The sequence below is a fragment of the Dasypus novemcinctus genome, chromosome 3 (genome assembly GCF_030445035.2).
Source record: "Dasypus novemcinctus isolate mDasNov1 chromosome 3, mDasNov1.1.hap2, whole genome shotgun sequence".
NCBI classification, from domain to species: Eukaryota; Metazoa; Chordata; class Mammalia; order Cingulata; family Dasypodidae; genus Dasypus; species Dasypus novemcinctus.
The window spans coordinates 185,679,593-185,694,181 of NC_080675.1; the positions used below are offsets into that span (position 1 = coordinate 185,679,593).

At 39.0% G+C, this 14,589-nt stretch overlaps 1 protein-coding gene and 1 long non-coding RNA gene across 8 annotated transcripts in view; one reads left to right on the plus strand and one right to left on the minus strand.

The window, feature by feature from the left end:
* The window catches only part of TARS3 (threonyl-tRNA synthetase 3), an 85,761-nt gene extending 72,115 nt beyond the window's left edge, over positions 1-13,646 (plus strand). For 2 of the 7 annotated variants that reach the window (XM_071214407.1, XM_071214408.1), the window contains 4 exons: positions 7,064-7,168; positions 11,014-11,086; positions 11,778-11,892; positions 13,160-13,455. In XM_071214407.1, coding sequence (XP_071070508.1) covers positions 7,064-7,168; positions 11,014-11,086; positions 11,778-11,892; positions 13,160-13,329 — 463 coding nt within the window. In that variant the 3' untranslated portion in view covers positions 13,330-13,455. Of the gene's footprint in view, positions 1-7,063; positions 7,169-11,013; positions 11,087-11,777; positions 11,893-13,159 lie in introns of all 7 variants that reach the window. The other 5 variants (XR_009185286.2, XR_011648514.1, XM_012519424.4 and 2 more) reach the window with 4 other exon arrangements.
* On the minus strand, positions 6,016-11,527 carry LOC131278082 (uncharacterized). The gene is made up of 3 exons (XR_009185287.2): positions 11,414-11,527; positions 7,372-7,455; positions 6,016-6,146 (listed from the first exon to the last, which is right to left on the minus strand). It is a non-coding gene; the product is annotated as an uncharacterized lncRNA (long non-coding RNA).
* Positions 13,647-14,589: the final 943 nt, after the last annotated feature.

The following is a 14,589-nucleotide window of genomic DNA, read 5'->3' on the forward strand; positions in this document are numbered from 1 at the left end:
ATTTGTGCGTTTTGCATTGTCATTCAGGTCCCTAAGTCCCAGCTGGATTTTTTCTATCTTTTTATCGATCAGTTCTACTATCTATTTGATTTCAGATGTACTGTCTTCCACGTCGGTAATTCGCTCTTCTGCCTCTTCTAATCTGCTGCTACTTGCTGAGAGTGTATTTTTGATTTCTTGAATCGTGGCTTTCATCACCATCATATCTGTTATCTTTTTGTGTATGTCTGCAATTTCTTCTGTATTCTCTCCAAGTGTTTTCTTCATATTGTTAATCTCTTCTTTTACTTCATTAAGTTGGTCTCTAATATATGTTTTGAGATCTTTGATAACTTGTCCGATATTCTGCTCCTCTTTCTGGTTTTTAGTTTGTTCATTGGATTTGGCCATGTTTTCCTGATTATTGGTTTGGTTTGTAGTTTTTTGTTGCTGTCTGGTCATCATTTTATCTTGACGGGTTTAATCAGTTCCTTAGCTTCTTTGTCTAATCCTGGGGATTAATTAATTGTTGTTTATGCATAAGTGTTATGTCTTCTCTTTGTCACTTTGTTCTTCTTACTCTATTTTCTTGTTGCTGGCTAAGTTCACTTTGAAGGAATATATTAGGGCCAGGGAAAGCAAAATGAGTAAGAAAAGAAAATGTATAAAGTAGTATTGGTAATAAATGTTAACAGAGCAACAATGTGAGATCTAGGAGAATGGATATTAGACTCATGTAAGTTGTGTAGAGTTTTATAGCAGTAAGTGGAGTACCTGTAATGAGACAGTCAACTGAATATGGAGAGGTTTATAGTATGAATTAAAAGACCAGTCTTTTCATGAGAGAGGGAAAGAGAAAAGAAAGACAATAATATATCAAGAGTGGATAAAAGATAGAAAACAGAACAAAGGTGTTAAAAATAAAACATCAGACAATTTGGGGGCCAAAGAAAGGGAGGTGGAATGTAAGAGAAACAGTAGATGATGGAGGATAGAAAGATGTAGGGGAAAGGGGATAGTGTAGGTGGCCAAAATCAATACACACAGAAAAGAGGAAATGGAGGATGAGGAAACACAGCAAATGTGAAGCGCTCCCTGCAGCATCTATTATATAAAGAAAATAAAATAAAAAAGAAGAAAAAGAGAAAAGAAAAAAAAGAGAAGAGAATGGGGGGGCAAAGAAAAGTGGGGGGGGGGGACAAGCAAGGAAAAGAAAAAGAGAAAAAAAAAATCTAAATAAATGAAAAAGAGCCTTGGGGGATAAAATGGGAGAAAAGACCAGGAGACAATGCAATATTAGCAACCATGACAAAAAAAAAAAAAAAAAAGAACCAACATTTCAAGCTAGCAATCCTCTTTGTGGTTAAATAAAATGCTTAGGGATCTGACCTTCCCCCTTTCTCCCTTCCTCACTTCTCTCTCTCCCAGGGCAGCAGGAGAGGTGCCCGAGAGGTCCGGTACAAGATTCACGTAGGTCTTTGTTGAGCCAACTCTACACAGAAGACTATGACTCTTTATTTCCAGCGTGAGAGCACCTGCACCTCACCAGAAACCCCAAATATGCTATTGGAAGCTTGGATAGCACATCCTACTGTCCCTCCCCCTTAGGTGTGCTAGGGGAGGTCTAATTGATTTTCTGACTCCACCTTCTCCCAGACCAAGTTTCTTATCCCAGGACGTTTAGGTAAATTGGGCTTCCTCAGCAGATTTGCCTCTCCTTTTTTCCCAGACTCCTCCAAGCTCAAGGAGAGAGAGAGAAAAAAAAACACAAAACGTGGAGGGCTAGGGTAATCAAGGACCTAAGGTGGACCTCAGGGCGTGGTGGATTCAGGAATGGGAAGTCCGTGATATTGCAGACTCAAGGTGTGTGAGTCTCTGGAGCGTGGGCCACCAGGGTTTAGGGGACACAGACCTGCGAACCATGCATCCGGTTAACATGGGGTTTGGGAACACCACAGCACAACACAGCCTTCAGGGATCTCTGCGGCCTGGCTGCCAGCCCTAGGGGGAGGGGTCCCACCCACAACTTCTGACCTCCGTGTCAGAAACCCAAAATTCTACCTCTTGCAAGAATCTCCTCTGTCACTGTCTCACCAAATTGATGTCCAGACACCTCCTGCCCTGTTAGCACCCGAAACATCCCGGTCCAGCAGGACTCTGACCCTACTCAGCCACTTCTTTGCAGGAGAGATTATGAGGTGCACTCACTCAGACACCATCTTGCCCCACCTTCCCTTTGTTCTCAATATATCTACAAAAAGTCTTGCTGGAATTTTTATTGTAATTGAGTTAAATCTATAAGTCAGTTTGGATAGAATTGACATTTTAACTATAGTGAGCTTTCCAATCCATGAAAATGGTATGTCTCTGCATTATTTTAGACCTTTATTTTTTTCATCAGTTTTTGTAGTTTTTTCAGTATTTAAGTCCTGTACATGTCTTGTTAGATTTACACTTAAGTACTTAATTTGTTTTTGGAATGATTGTAAATAGTATTATACTAATTTTGGCATCTACATGGTCATTGTTAGTGTAGGAAGAATACCACTGATTTTTTAAAGATAATAAATTTTATTGATACATTATTAATAAAGTATAGAATTCATCTAAAGTATACAATCAGTGGTATTTGGTATAATCACATAGTTGTACATTCATCACTTCAGTCATAGTTAGAGCATTTTCCCTTTTTCAATAATAATAAAATCATTGTGAGTTTTATGGTGGTGGTTTTTATATTTAAGTTTATCCATTTTGAGTTAATGTTTGTATAACGTGTGAGAAAGGGGTCCTTCTTTCTTTCTTTTGGATATGGCTATCCAGTTCTCCCAGCACCATTTATTGAGTGGACTGTTCTGGCCCAGCTAGGTGGGTTTAACAGCCTTGTCAAAAATTGCATGACTATAGATGTGAGGGTCAATTTCTGCGTTCTTGATTCAGTTCCATTGGAATCTTTCTGTCCTTTTGCCAGTGCCATGCTGTTTTTACCACAGTAGCAAAGTAATATGCTTTAAAGCCAGGAAGTGAGAGTCCTCCATGTTCATTCTTCTTTTTTAAGAAATTTTTTGCTATTTGGGGCCTCTTATCCTTCTAAATAAATTTGATTATTGGCTTTTCCATTTCTGCAAAAAAGGCTATTGGGATTTTTATTGGGATTGCATGGAATCTGTAAATCAGTTTGTGTAGAATTGACATCTTAATGATATTTAGTTTTCCAATCCATGACCATGGAATGTCCCTCCATTTATTTAAGTCTTCTTTGGTTCCTGAATATAGGCCCTTTATGTCCTTGGTTAAGTTTATTCCTAAATATTTGATTGTTTTAATCATTATTATAAATGGAATTTTTTTTCTGATTTCCTCTTCAGATTGTACATCAGTAGTGTATAGAAAAGCTATTCATTTTCGCATATCAACCTTGCATCCCACCACTTTGCTGAATTTTAATTCTAGAAGTTTTGTTGTGGATTTTCAGGATTTTCTAGATACAGGATCATGTCATCAGTGAACAGTGAAAAGTTTTACTTCTTTCTTTCCTATTTGGGTGCCTTTTATTTCTTTGTCTAACCCAAATGGGGAAAGCATTCAGTCTTAAACCGTTAACTATAGCATTAGTTGTAGGTCTTTTATAGTTGTTTTTTTTATCAGTTTGAGGAAGTTCCCCCTCTATCCCTAGTTTTTGAGAGTTTTTCTCATGAATGTGTATTGAATTTTGCCAAATGCTTCTTATTCATCAATTGATATAATTATGTGATTTTCTTTTTTTGTCTGTTAATATGGTGGGTTACATTGATTTTGAATACTTACTCCACCTTGCATTGCTGGGATAAATCCCATTTGGTAGTCATGCATCTTTTTTATAATAAAAAAAAATTTTTTTTAATTCTTGGATTTGATCTTCTAATACTTTGACAAGGACTTTTACTTCTATGTGCCTGTAAGATATGGGTCTGTAGTTTTTTTTTCTGTACTGTCTTTGACTGGTTTTAGTATCTGAGAAATTCTGGCCTCATTATATAATGAGTTGGGAAGTGGTCCATCCTGTATATTTTCTGAAAGATGTTATGTACAACTGGTGTTATTTCTTTTTTAATGTCTGGTAGAATTTGCCAGTGAAACAATCCAGGCCTGGAGATTTCCTTTTGAGAAGGGTTTTAACTATTCATTTTTTTAATAGATAGAGGACTATTCATATTATATATATATCTTCTTAGTTGAATTTAAATAATAAGTGTATTTTAAAGAAATTGACCCATTTCAGATAAGTTGTTGAATTTATATGCGTGGAGTTGTCTATAATATTATTATTATATGCTTTTAATTCCTGTGAAGCCTGTGATAATAGCCTGTTTCATTCATATTAGTACTATGCCTCTCCTTTGATTTTTTTAATCAGTGTAGCTAGAGACTTATCAAATGTATTGATCTTTTCAAAGAATTGACTTTTAATTTCACTGATTTTCTCTATTTTTCTGTTTTCAATTTCATTGATTTCTGCTCTTTATTATTTCCTTCCTTCCTTTTGCTTTGAGTTTATTTTGCTTTTGTTTTTCTGGTTTCTTAAGGTAGAAACTTGGATTATTCATTTGAAATGTCTCCTTTTCTAATATAAAAATTTAATATGGAGGCTTACATTCTGTAAAGGGCCAGATTGTTACTACTGTAGGCTTTGTGGGCCATCCAGGCTTTGTTGCAACTACTCAACTTTATTACTGCAGTGGGAAAGCACCCATAAACAATATATAAACAAAAGGATGTGGCCATGTTCCAATAAAACTTTATTTGTAAAAACAGGCTATGGGCTGGAACTGAACCATCAACTTGTTGCCGCCTTTCTCCACCCCTCCTCCCCTTCCAGCTCCCGCCGTCCTTCCCGCCAGTCCCGCCCATATTGCCAACCCACAATCTGCCCTCTTCCCCAGTAACTGCTTACCTCAGGTCTATCCATCAGCTTCAGCCTGTCCACAGCCGCCCCTTAGCCAACCCTCCCTTCATCACGCCCCTCCCTCTACCCAACCCTATATAGCTAAGTGTACTTCCGTAATAAAGCAGACCTGTTCTTGCGCTCAAGCGGTCTCCGTGGTTTTTCCCCAACCGCGCGTCCCCCACGCCTGGAGAACCGGTGCTCCCTCTTGGGGCACCCCCCGCCGGTGGTTCGGCAGGAGCAAGCCCCCCCGACTCTTGGGCCTGAGCGAGGACGAAACCCTCTCGCTCAGCTACAACTATAGTTTGCTGACTCTTTATTTCATGCTGTAAATTTTCTTCTAAATACTTCTTTGAAATTCATTCTGTAACTTTTGATGTGTTTTATTTTTATTTTCATTCAGTTCAAAATATTCTCTAATTTAAGATTTCCCGATTCATGGATTATTTTGAAATGTGTTGTTTAATATCCAAGTGTTTGATAATTTATCAGTTATCATTCTATTATTTATTTCTAGTTCAATTCCATATTGTTAGAAAACATTTTGCATGATTTCAATCATTTTAGTAATGTTAAAATTTGGATGTTCTATATGAACTTGGAAAGAATGTATGTTCTGTTTAGTGTGACGTTTTATGAAAGTCACTTAGATATTGCTGATTGATGGTATTGTTCACTTCCTCTATATCCTTGATGCTTATCTCTTTATTTTTTTCTGTCAGTGACTGAGAGAATTATGTCTGATTGTAATTGTGGATTGTCGTTTCTCCTTTGAGAAGCACAGTTTTCTTTCATGTGTTTTAAAGCTCTTTTGTTAGATGCATCACATTTAGAATTCTCTGTCCTCCTGGGTCAAAAGGTAATTTACCCTTTTACCAGTGTGTGACATCCCTTTATATTCCTGTAATTTTCCTTGTTCTGAAGTCTGATACTAATATAGTCACTCCAGCTCTTTGGGTTAGTGTTTGCATATTATATCTTTTCCCATCCTTTTACTATGCTTTAATTTTTTATTTTGAAATAATTTCAAACTTGTGAGATGGTTGCAAAAATAACACAAACCCCATATAGAGAACTTGAGCACACTCCCACCTCCCACAGATACCGAGTCCCAACATTTTAACATTTTGCCACCTCTGCTGTGTCATTCTTCCTTTCATTCTGTCAGTCTGTCTGCTGACCATATGAGAGAAGGTTGCACACATCATATTCCTTAAACACGTAATACTTCCATGTTCGTTTCCTACAGAGAAGGATATTCACCTATGTCAAGTTCAAGAAATATAACATCGATATAAACCTTACATTCTATATTCCAGTTTTTCCTTATGTCCCAACAATGTCCATTTGTGCCTTTTCTCCTCCATTCTTAGACCCCCATCTGGTGTTATATATTGCATTTAATTGCCATCATCTCTTTTGTTCTCCTTTCTTTTTTGTAAATTGTAGAAACATACATAGTATGTAAGTCTTCCACCCTGACCTCTCCTACCAGGCATACCATTCAGTGGGCTTCTTCACATTCCCAGTGTTGCAGGACCCTCTCCACCTTCCACTACTAGAACTTTCCCTTCATCTGACACGGAAACTTTATACTCATTTTGCATTAACTCCCCTTTGCCCCTGCCCTCCACCCCTGGAAACCTGTCCTCTACTTTCTGTCTCTATGAGTTTGCATATTCTCTGATATTTTTTTTGTGGTTACCATGGGGTTTAAATTTTTAGAATATTTTTTATTAGAGAAGTTGTGAACTTACAAAATAATTGTTTCTGACAGTTGTTCAATCGAGTACCATAGTTCAAAGTAAAATTAATTTTGAAAATTCTGATGTGTGCAGGGTTGACTCTTAATATAAGTAAACTGATTTAGCGTGAAGTTAAGAATAAAGATAATCAGTGGAGTTGTGGTGGAGATAGTAATCTAATGTTATTTTGATTTTTCCTAGGTAATGTTTTTAGTTTCCCTTTGACTTGTAAAAGATATCAGAATTTGAAAGGAAAAAAAGCCTTGTATTTCTAATAAATATCATATTATATATGTTTAAAGATGATTCATGAGGAACCTATCATTTTCCCTAGGTTGGCAAAAGAACTTTTAAATATAAGATTAAAAGATAAGATTACTACTGAATCTTAAGAAAATACTCTTTCCTTTTTTAGTAAGAATGGGGATGATACGAAGAGACCAGTGATCATTCATCGAGCGATTTTGGGGTCAGTGGAAAGAATGATAGCCATTCTCTCAGAAAACTATGGGGGAAAATGGTAAGTGATGGAAAAGAAAAGCTGTATGTCCCTTATTAAAAATCATGTCTAAAAAAGATAAAATTAGTAGGATCAAATTAGAGGCTCCTACCTTATAACTAGCAAGCATCCAAAGAGAAAAGAAAAAATCATTATATTTGCCATATCAGAAAGCAAAAACAAAGAAAACAAAAGACAGAGTAGCAAAAAATGGTACCATTTACCTTTTTAGGAACTCAGAATTAAAGAGTTCTCTTTTTATCCATTTCAAGCCCTTCAAAGATCTAGTTGTTTGTAGTCCTTTTTGCCTGGAAAGGAAAAATGGCCAGATGTATCTTGGCTCTGATTACTGCTTTGGCTACAAGGTCAGAGATTTAGAAGTAATTAGAATGGAAAATAAATGACAGGGAGATTTGGGGAAAAGGAATAGGGATGATTGCTCAGAATGGGCCAAGAAGGTGGTTTTGCCCACCAAAAGACCCTGCTGTGCAGGGGTTTTTCAGTTTCGTGTACAAGGTGACCCACTGTGCTGTGGCTGTCAGCCTCTTCCCTCCTCTGGTGATGGTTTGGGGTTCATGGACAGAGTGGCTGGTAGGGCAGAGAGAGCAGCTGTGCTTGGGCTCAACAACACGGACCTCCGACTGGCCACACCTCTTCTGAGGACACTGTTTACCATAAGGAGCTACCGGAGCTGACCCCCAGCGCGGCACCGTCACCGCGCAGAAGTAGCCGTCTGCTGGCAGGTTGAGGCCTCGGGTCCCTCTCAACATGCGAGGGCCCGTGACTTGCCCTCACCAGGAAAGCTGCTTGCATGGAAAGTTGGTTTGCTCTTCTTTCCTGCCACACTTCTGCCAGCTTGCTGAGCCTTATTCACAGTCAGAAACACTGATTCTGACCACGGAAGTAGTTTACAGCAAAAGAAGCAAGGCGCCCAGCCTGGCTTTGGGATTCACTTGAATTACGTGCCCTCAGAAGCAGCTGGCTTAATTAGCAATTATGGTCCTAGCTGGCAGAAAACACATCTTGTACCCATGCATCCTGCACATGTGGAATGTGCTGTGAACTAGCACCCTGACTACTGCCAGGATCCCCGCCACAGCTTCCTCTGAAACTCTTCACCCTCTCCAGATTCCACATGGTGCCTCCTCTTCCAAGTCATGACATGCTTGTACATCTGACTGGCAGACCTAGACGCATGGATGCAGTCCAGCTGTTGAGGCAGATTGGGAATGCAAATTTCTGGGCAAGAAAGTTGTTTGGGAATTTCCCCAAACAACTCAAAGCATCCTGGGCAGCTAGAGAGTCTGTGTTTGTTCCTTATGCTTTATTCATGATCTTAGAAAAATATACTTAGTTTCGTAGTTTCTTAGCTAGTAAAGTTACAGATACCTCAGAGGCATAAGCATGATGATGCATGAGTTTAACTTGTGTATTTCTTTCCAGTTGATTAAGTTTTAAAAGGAATGGGTGAATGGAGTGGATGTAGCTCAGTGGTTGAGCATGTGCTTCGCATGTACAAGGTCCTGGGTTCAATCTCTGATACTTCCTAAAACAAACAAAAAAACAAACAAAAGAAATGGGCGGTAGCAGGTGAGAGAGATTGATGTCTTCCACCTGAATGGTAGCGTGAAAAAAACTCTAAGTGACTAATGGAAACCAGGCGATGGAGGGGAGAGCAATCAAGGGCCTTCTCATCACAGGGACAAGAGTCCAGGCACCTTTCAGAGTCACAGTGGAAGTCTCCTAAGAACTGGAAATAGAAGTGGTTAAATAGTGACTCCCTTGAGGCAGTAGAACTGGAGATAGGGCGAGGAAAGAGCTAAGATGGGAATATTTACATGTACTATGCACTGTTCGTGTGTTCTATTATAGGTATTATTTTACTTTCGTGGTTTAAGAATATATAATAAGTACATTTGTAAAGTGCCATTGGTAATAGTCCTGTTGCATTTCCTTCCAGCTTCAAACTAAATACTCTTTATGATAAAGAAAAAGCGCAGACCATTCTTTCCCTATTGACACTCTTGTTGAAAATCAGTTGGCCATAGATGTGTTTGTTTCTGGACTTTATTTCTATTCCATTGGCCTGTATGTCTGTCTTTAGGCCAGACCCACCCTGTTTGGATTACTATAGCTTTGTAGTCAGTTTTGAAATCAGGAAATGTGAGTCCTCCAAATTTGTTCTTCTTTTTCAAGATTATTTTGGCTATCCAGGGCCCCTTTTGATTTCTTTCTTTTTTTTTTTTTAAGATTTATTTTTATTATTATTATTTATTTATTTCTCTCCCCTTCTCCCCACCCCAGTTGTCTGCTCTCTGTGTCCATTCTCTGTGTGTTTTTCTGTGACTGCTTTTATCCTTATCAGCAGCACTGGGAATATGTGTTTCTTTTTGTTGCGTCATCTTTTTGTGTCAGCTCTCCGTGTGTGTGGTGCCATTCTTGGGCAGGCTGCACTTCCTTTCGCACTGGGTGGCTCTCCTTATGGGGCACACTCCTTGTGTGTGGAGCTCCAGGTGGGGCCCCCCTATGCGGGGGACACCCCTGCATGGCAGGGCACTCCTTGTGCACATCAGCACTGCACATGGGCCAGCTCCACACGGGTCAAGGAGGGCTGGGGTTTGAACCGCGGACCTCCCACATGGTAGGCGGACGCCCTAACCACTGGGCCAATCCACTTCCTCCTTTTGATTTCATATAAATTTGAGGATCAGCTTTTCCATTTCTGAAAAAAAAAAAAAGTCATTGGAATTTTGATAGGAATTGCATTTAACCTGTAGATCACTTGGGTAATGTTGCCTTCTTAACAACATTGTCTTCCAGTCCATGAACACAGAATGCATTTCTGTTTATTTAGGTCTTAATTTCTTCCAGCAAAAATTAAGCAATTAAACTTTTGTAGTTTTCAGTGTGCAAGTCTTACCTGCTTGGTTAAATTTATTCCTAGGTGTCTTAGTTTGCCAGGGTTGCTATGATAAATACCACATGCTGTTTGACTTAAACAACTGGAATTTATTGTCTCATGGTTTTCGAGGCCAGAAGTCCAAAATGAAGGTCTCAGTAGCCCGTGGTGTCTTCTGGGCATGTGGCGTCCTGGTGCTGGCTCACCACGTCACTTGGCTTTCCTTGGCCTCCGTCCCTGCCTCCATCATGGTGGTTCCTTCTTGTGTCTACTCTTCTCATTTCCACTGCCTTCTGCTCTCATCTGACTTCTGGCTTCTGCTGACGGGCTGTGTCCAGATGTCCTCTGTCCCCAATCACATGGATTGGGGTCCACCCTGATTCAAGAGTCTGTATATAGAATTATATATGGATAACAGATAGAGACAGACAGACAGACAGGCAGACACCCCCCTGCCCCAGGCGGGAGTCCTTATAAAGGGAGGGAAGCTGGCCGTGGGACGTGGGTCACCAGCACACTACCAACTCCGGAGAAAGCACGGCCTTGCTGACATTTCAACTTCGGGCTTCTAGCCTTCAGAACTGTGAGAAGGTAAATTCCCATTGTTGACCCTGACTTGTGTGCTATTTGTCATAGCAGCTCTGGCAAACCAAGACTTAGGGTATTTTTATTCTTTTGGAAGCTTTTATAAATGGAATTGTTTTCTTAATTTCCTTTTTGCATTGTTCATTGCTGGTATGTAGAGTTTTATGTGTTGTTCTTGTACTTGTAACTTTGTTGAGTTCATTTATTAGCCATAGTAGTTTTTTGAGGATTATTTTAGGATGTCCTATATATATAGGATCATGTCATCTGTAAAAAGAAATAGTTTTATTTCTTCCTTTCCAATTTTATTGATGGCATTTTAATCATATAATAAGTGGCCATGATAAAATCATGAAAATACATATTTTATATATTTTTTCAGGCCTTTCTGGCTTTCTCCTCATCAGGTAATGGTCATCCCTGTGGGACCAACTTGTGAAAAATATGCACTTCAGGTAAAATCAGACATTTAACTCACAGTGCATGAAAATCTAGGCTTGTGAATTCTATGTAGGTCACTGACTTGGAATGTCATTCATGCTTTAAAATTTTGCATAACTAAAACATTAAATTTAATAATATAATGCCTTTAGTCTGATTTGAATCATGTCCGTATAGTTGTAGCATAACTATTTTATTTCTTAATATTTTTGAAAAATTGATAGTTTAAAACATTTCACATTTAAATATTCCTTTCTCCATGGCCCTACTAGAGAAACAACACTTTATCATCTCTTGCTGTTTAACAAGTGACCAAACTTTAGAAGCTTAAAACAGCAAACCTTATCCCACAGTGAGTGGAGAATCTGGGCCCGCTCAGCTGGCTGGTTCTGGCGCGAAGGTCTCGTGAGGTCCAGCCGCCCGGGCTGCCGCCAGGGGCTCGGGCGCCCACCTGGTGGTCTCCGTGGGCTGCGGCGGGTCCTCACTGCGCGGCAGCTGGTTCCGCGGAGCGAGCGGGGCGAGGGCGGCGGCCGCAGTCCTCTCAGCCTGAGCTCGGAAGGGATCTGCCGTCGCGCTGCCCTTTGCTCTGGTCTCGCAGACCCGCCCTGGGGCGCTGTGGAGGGCCTTGCGCGCGAGGTCACGGGGCGTCGCGGACACCAGCTGTCACTAAGGCTGTGGTAACGGAAGTGCCTCATTTTCTTCCAGGTTTCCAATGAATTTTTTGAAGAAGGATTCATGGCTGATGTTGACTTAGATCATAGTTGTACACTAAATAAGAAAATACGAAATGCACAGCTGGCTCAGTATAATTTTATTTTGGGTAATTTTAAGTTTTTATGTATTTTTCTAAATGCCTTTTTTCCCACTTTAATTCCAAAATACTCACAAAATAAGTAATATGGTATAGCTCTACTTGATTATCATAACTTGACTGTTAAGACTTTTACACAAAGAAAACCTTGGTGTTCCTGGGTGTTGCTAAGTGCTCTGTTTTTTACCTGAAGCAGTTATAAAGTTTCCCATGAATCCTGTTGTACATTATTATTAGCAAGAGTAAATAATACCTTAAACCAATAATGGAAAAAATATGAAAATGATCTCATCAGTAGAATGACACTTATTATGTTTCAGCCCTTTGACAGGCCTGGAATATTTTCCCTTGCTTTTTTGGCTTGTTAGAAATCTTTGGAATTACATTAATGGGTAGAAAAGATTCCAAATTTAAAACGATCGAAAGAAGAGAATGTAGGTGAAATTAATAAAATATCCTTGAGGCATAAAGGATAATAATTCAGCAATGAGTAACTGAATGCAAAATCTAAAGTTTTTGCTTTAAAGATGATTCAGAAGTCCAGAGAAACTGCAGTCATGATATTGGTATCTACTGTAAGCTGAAAGATTCTGTGTAAGGAAAAATAAATATTCAGTTTTCATTAGTAATGCTAGACTCTGAAATACCACAGTACTACTACAATCAGGCTACTTGTGGTGACTGAAATCTCAAATTAGCTTAAAGATGGAATTTGTGGAAGGGTTTTGGAGTATTTCATGAGGTGGAAGATAGAGTTAAAAAAAAAATAATTAGAAGAGCCACTGGAACCAGGATCTCAGCCACATACCACATACCACATCCTTGACCCCTTTTCTCACTTCTGTCTGGTTCTTTATGCTTCTCTTGATTAATTTATTCCCCTTATCTGCTGACCGGTTTCTTCCTTGCACATGTCAAGAAACATGACTGCATACTCCTGCATTTCACAATAGAGGTCACAAGAGACAGTAAACTTTGTACCCTCATTCCAGCAGATTCTGGTTAGTCTGGCACGGTGCTGCCCTCTCTCTGACTCACTGGGTGTGCCAGGCAGAGTCAGGGGACCTGTAAGAGAACAGCAGTGCCCAAGAGTGTACCCCATGACCACACAGTAGTTCTCTCGGGGACAGCAGAGATGGGCGACAGCCATCCCCTCGGCGGGTGCCCCTAATGGTCCTAGGTTGAAAGCTGTTAAGGCCTGTTTGTCCTCTGCCTGCCAACCTACTGCTTAGTAAATCGGTGATTTAAAGTGTTCGTTTCCCTTTCTTTCCTACAGTGGCTGGAGAAAAAGAAAAGATGAATAATGCTGTAAATGTTCGAACAAGGGACAACAGGATGCATGGAGAGGTTTCGGTAGCTTCTGCCATCGATAGGTTAAAGAAGCTCAGGAAGTCACGCACGCTAAATGCAGAGGAAGCCTTTGGAAGTCCTTCCTTGTGCTTCTAGACACCCTTGCTTTGACCCTTGAAATGTACTTTTCCTAACCACTTAACGTGTTAAAAACTTTGGACCCAATGATGAAAGAAGACAGGGCACAAGGAGAAAGGAGTAGCCAAAATATGTAAGGTTTAATTCACTAATGTGCTCTGAGGACAGTAAGAGAACAAGCTTGGGAAATTTCCAAGAAAGCAATGCCTTGAGGGATTTAAGTAAGAAAATGGTATTAATTGAAAAGGGGAAATACTAGGAAAAGAGGATAATGAAATGTTATTGTTAAGATATATTTATGATTTTCAAATAAAAGTCTGCAAAGCTTTTTGGAATATGGAGAAAAACTCATTTTTAAATAACATTATGTCTCAGGTATTTGAATGGTTTTACTAAAATTCCCACTGGAAATTGGAATCATTACTTAATTTATTTTAACCAACAACGACAGAGGAAGAAGGTAGTTTTAAATATTATTAGATTATTGACAAAGGACTGTGAACCACTAAGAAATTCAGGGTTGTGGGATCTATTATTGTTTGCACTTAGGTTAAGAGTTGTAGTTTTAGTGCTTCACAACAGAACACAGTGTTTCCAGTGTTTAATTATGGCTTCTACTACAATAAGCTGCTCATTTCAATTTGAATTACTTTTTTGATGGAATGGCATTACACTGATTTATAGACTTAAATGGCTTTTAGATTTTAACTAAAAGGAATACTTTAGTTGCTCAGAAGTAAATTGCAATGGTTTATGCCAATAGAGAATTTAGCTACAATCAAGAAATAGTTACTGATTTTTTTTTTTTTTTGGTTAGGTGCTGTAGAATTCAAAATAAATTTAAGTATACTTTCTTTTCTCAATACACTTATAATTTAGCTTCCTGAGGGACATGAATAGAGAACAAAACACAAAACAGTATTATATATCACACCTAAAAAGTGCTATAAAGTGCAAATTATGCTGTAATTTTTAATACATTTTTAAGTTATTTTTTAAACAAGTACTCTGGATTATAGAAATGCTACATAAAAAATATAGGGGATTCCCAAATGTCGCACTCCTTACCCTGCCCACACTTTCCCACATTAAGAACATCCTTCTCTAGTGTGGTACATTTGTTACAATTGATGAACACACACTGGAGCATTGGCAGTAAGTGTGTATTTATATTATAGTTTACACTGTCCTGCACAATTTTGTAAGTTATGACAGAATATATAATGGCCTGTATCCATCACTGCAAAGTCATTCAGGACAATTCCAGTGTCTGGAAAA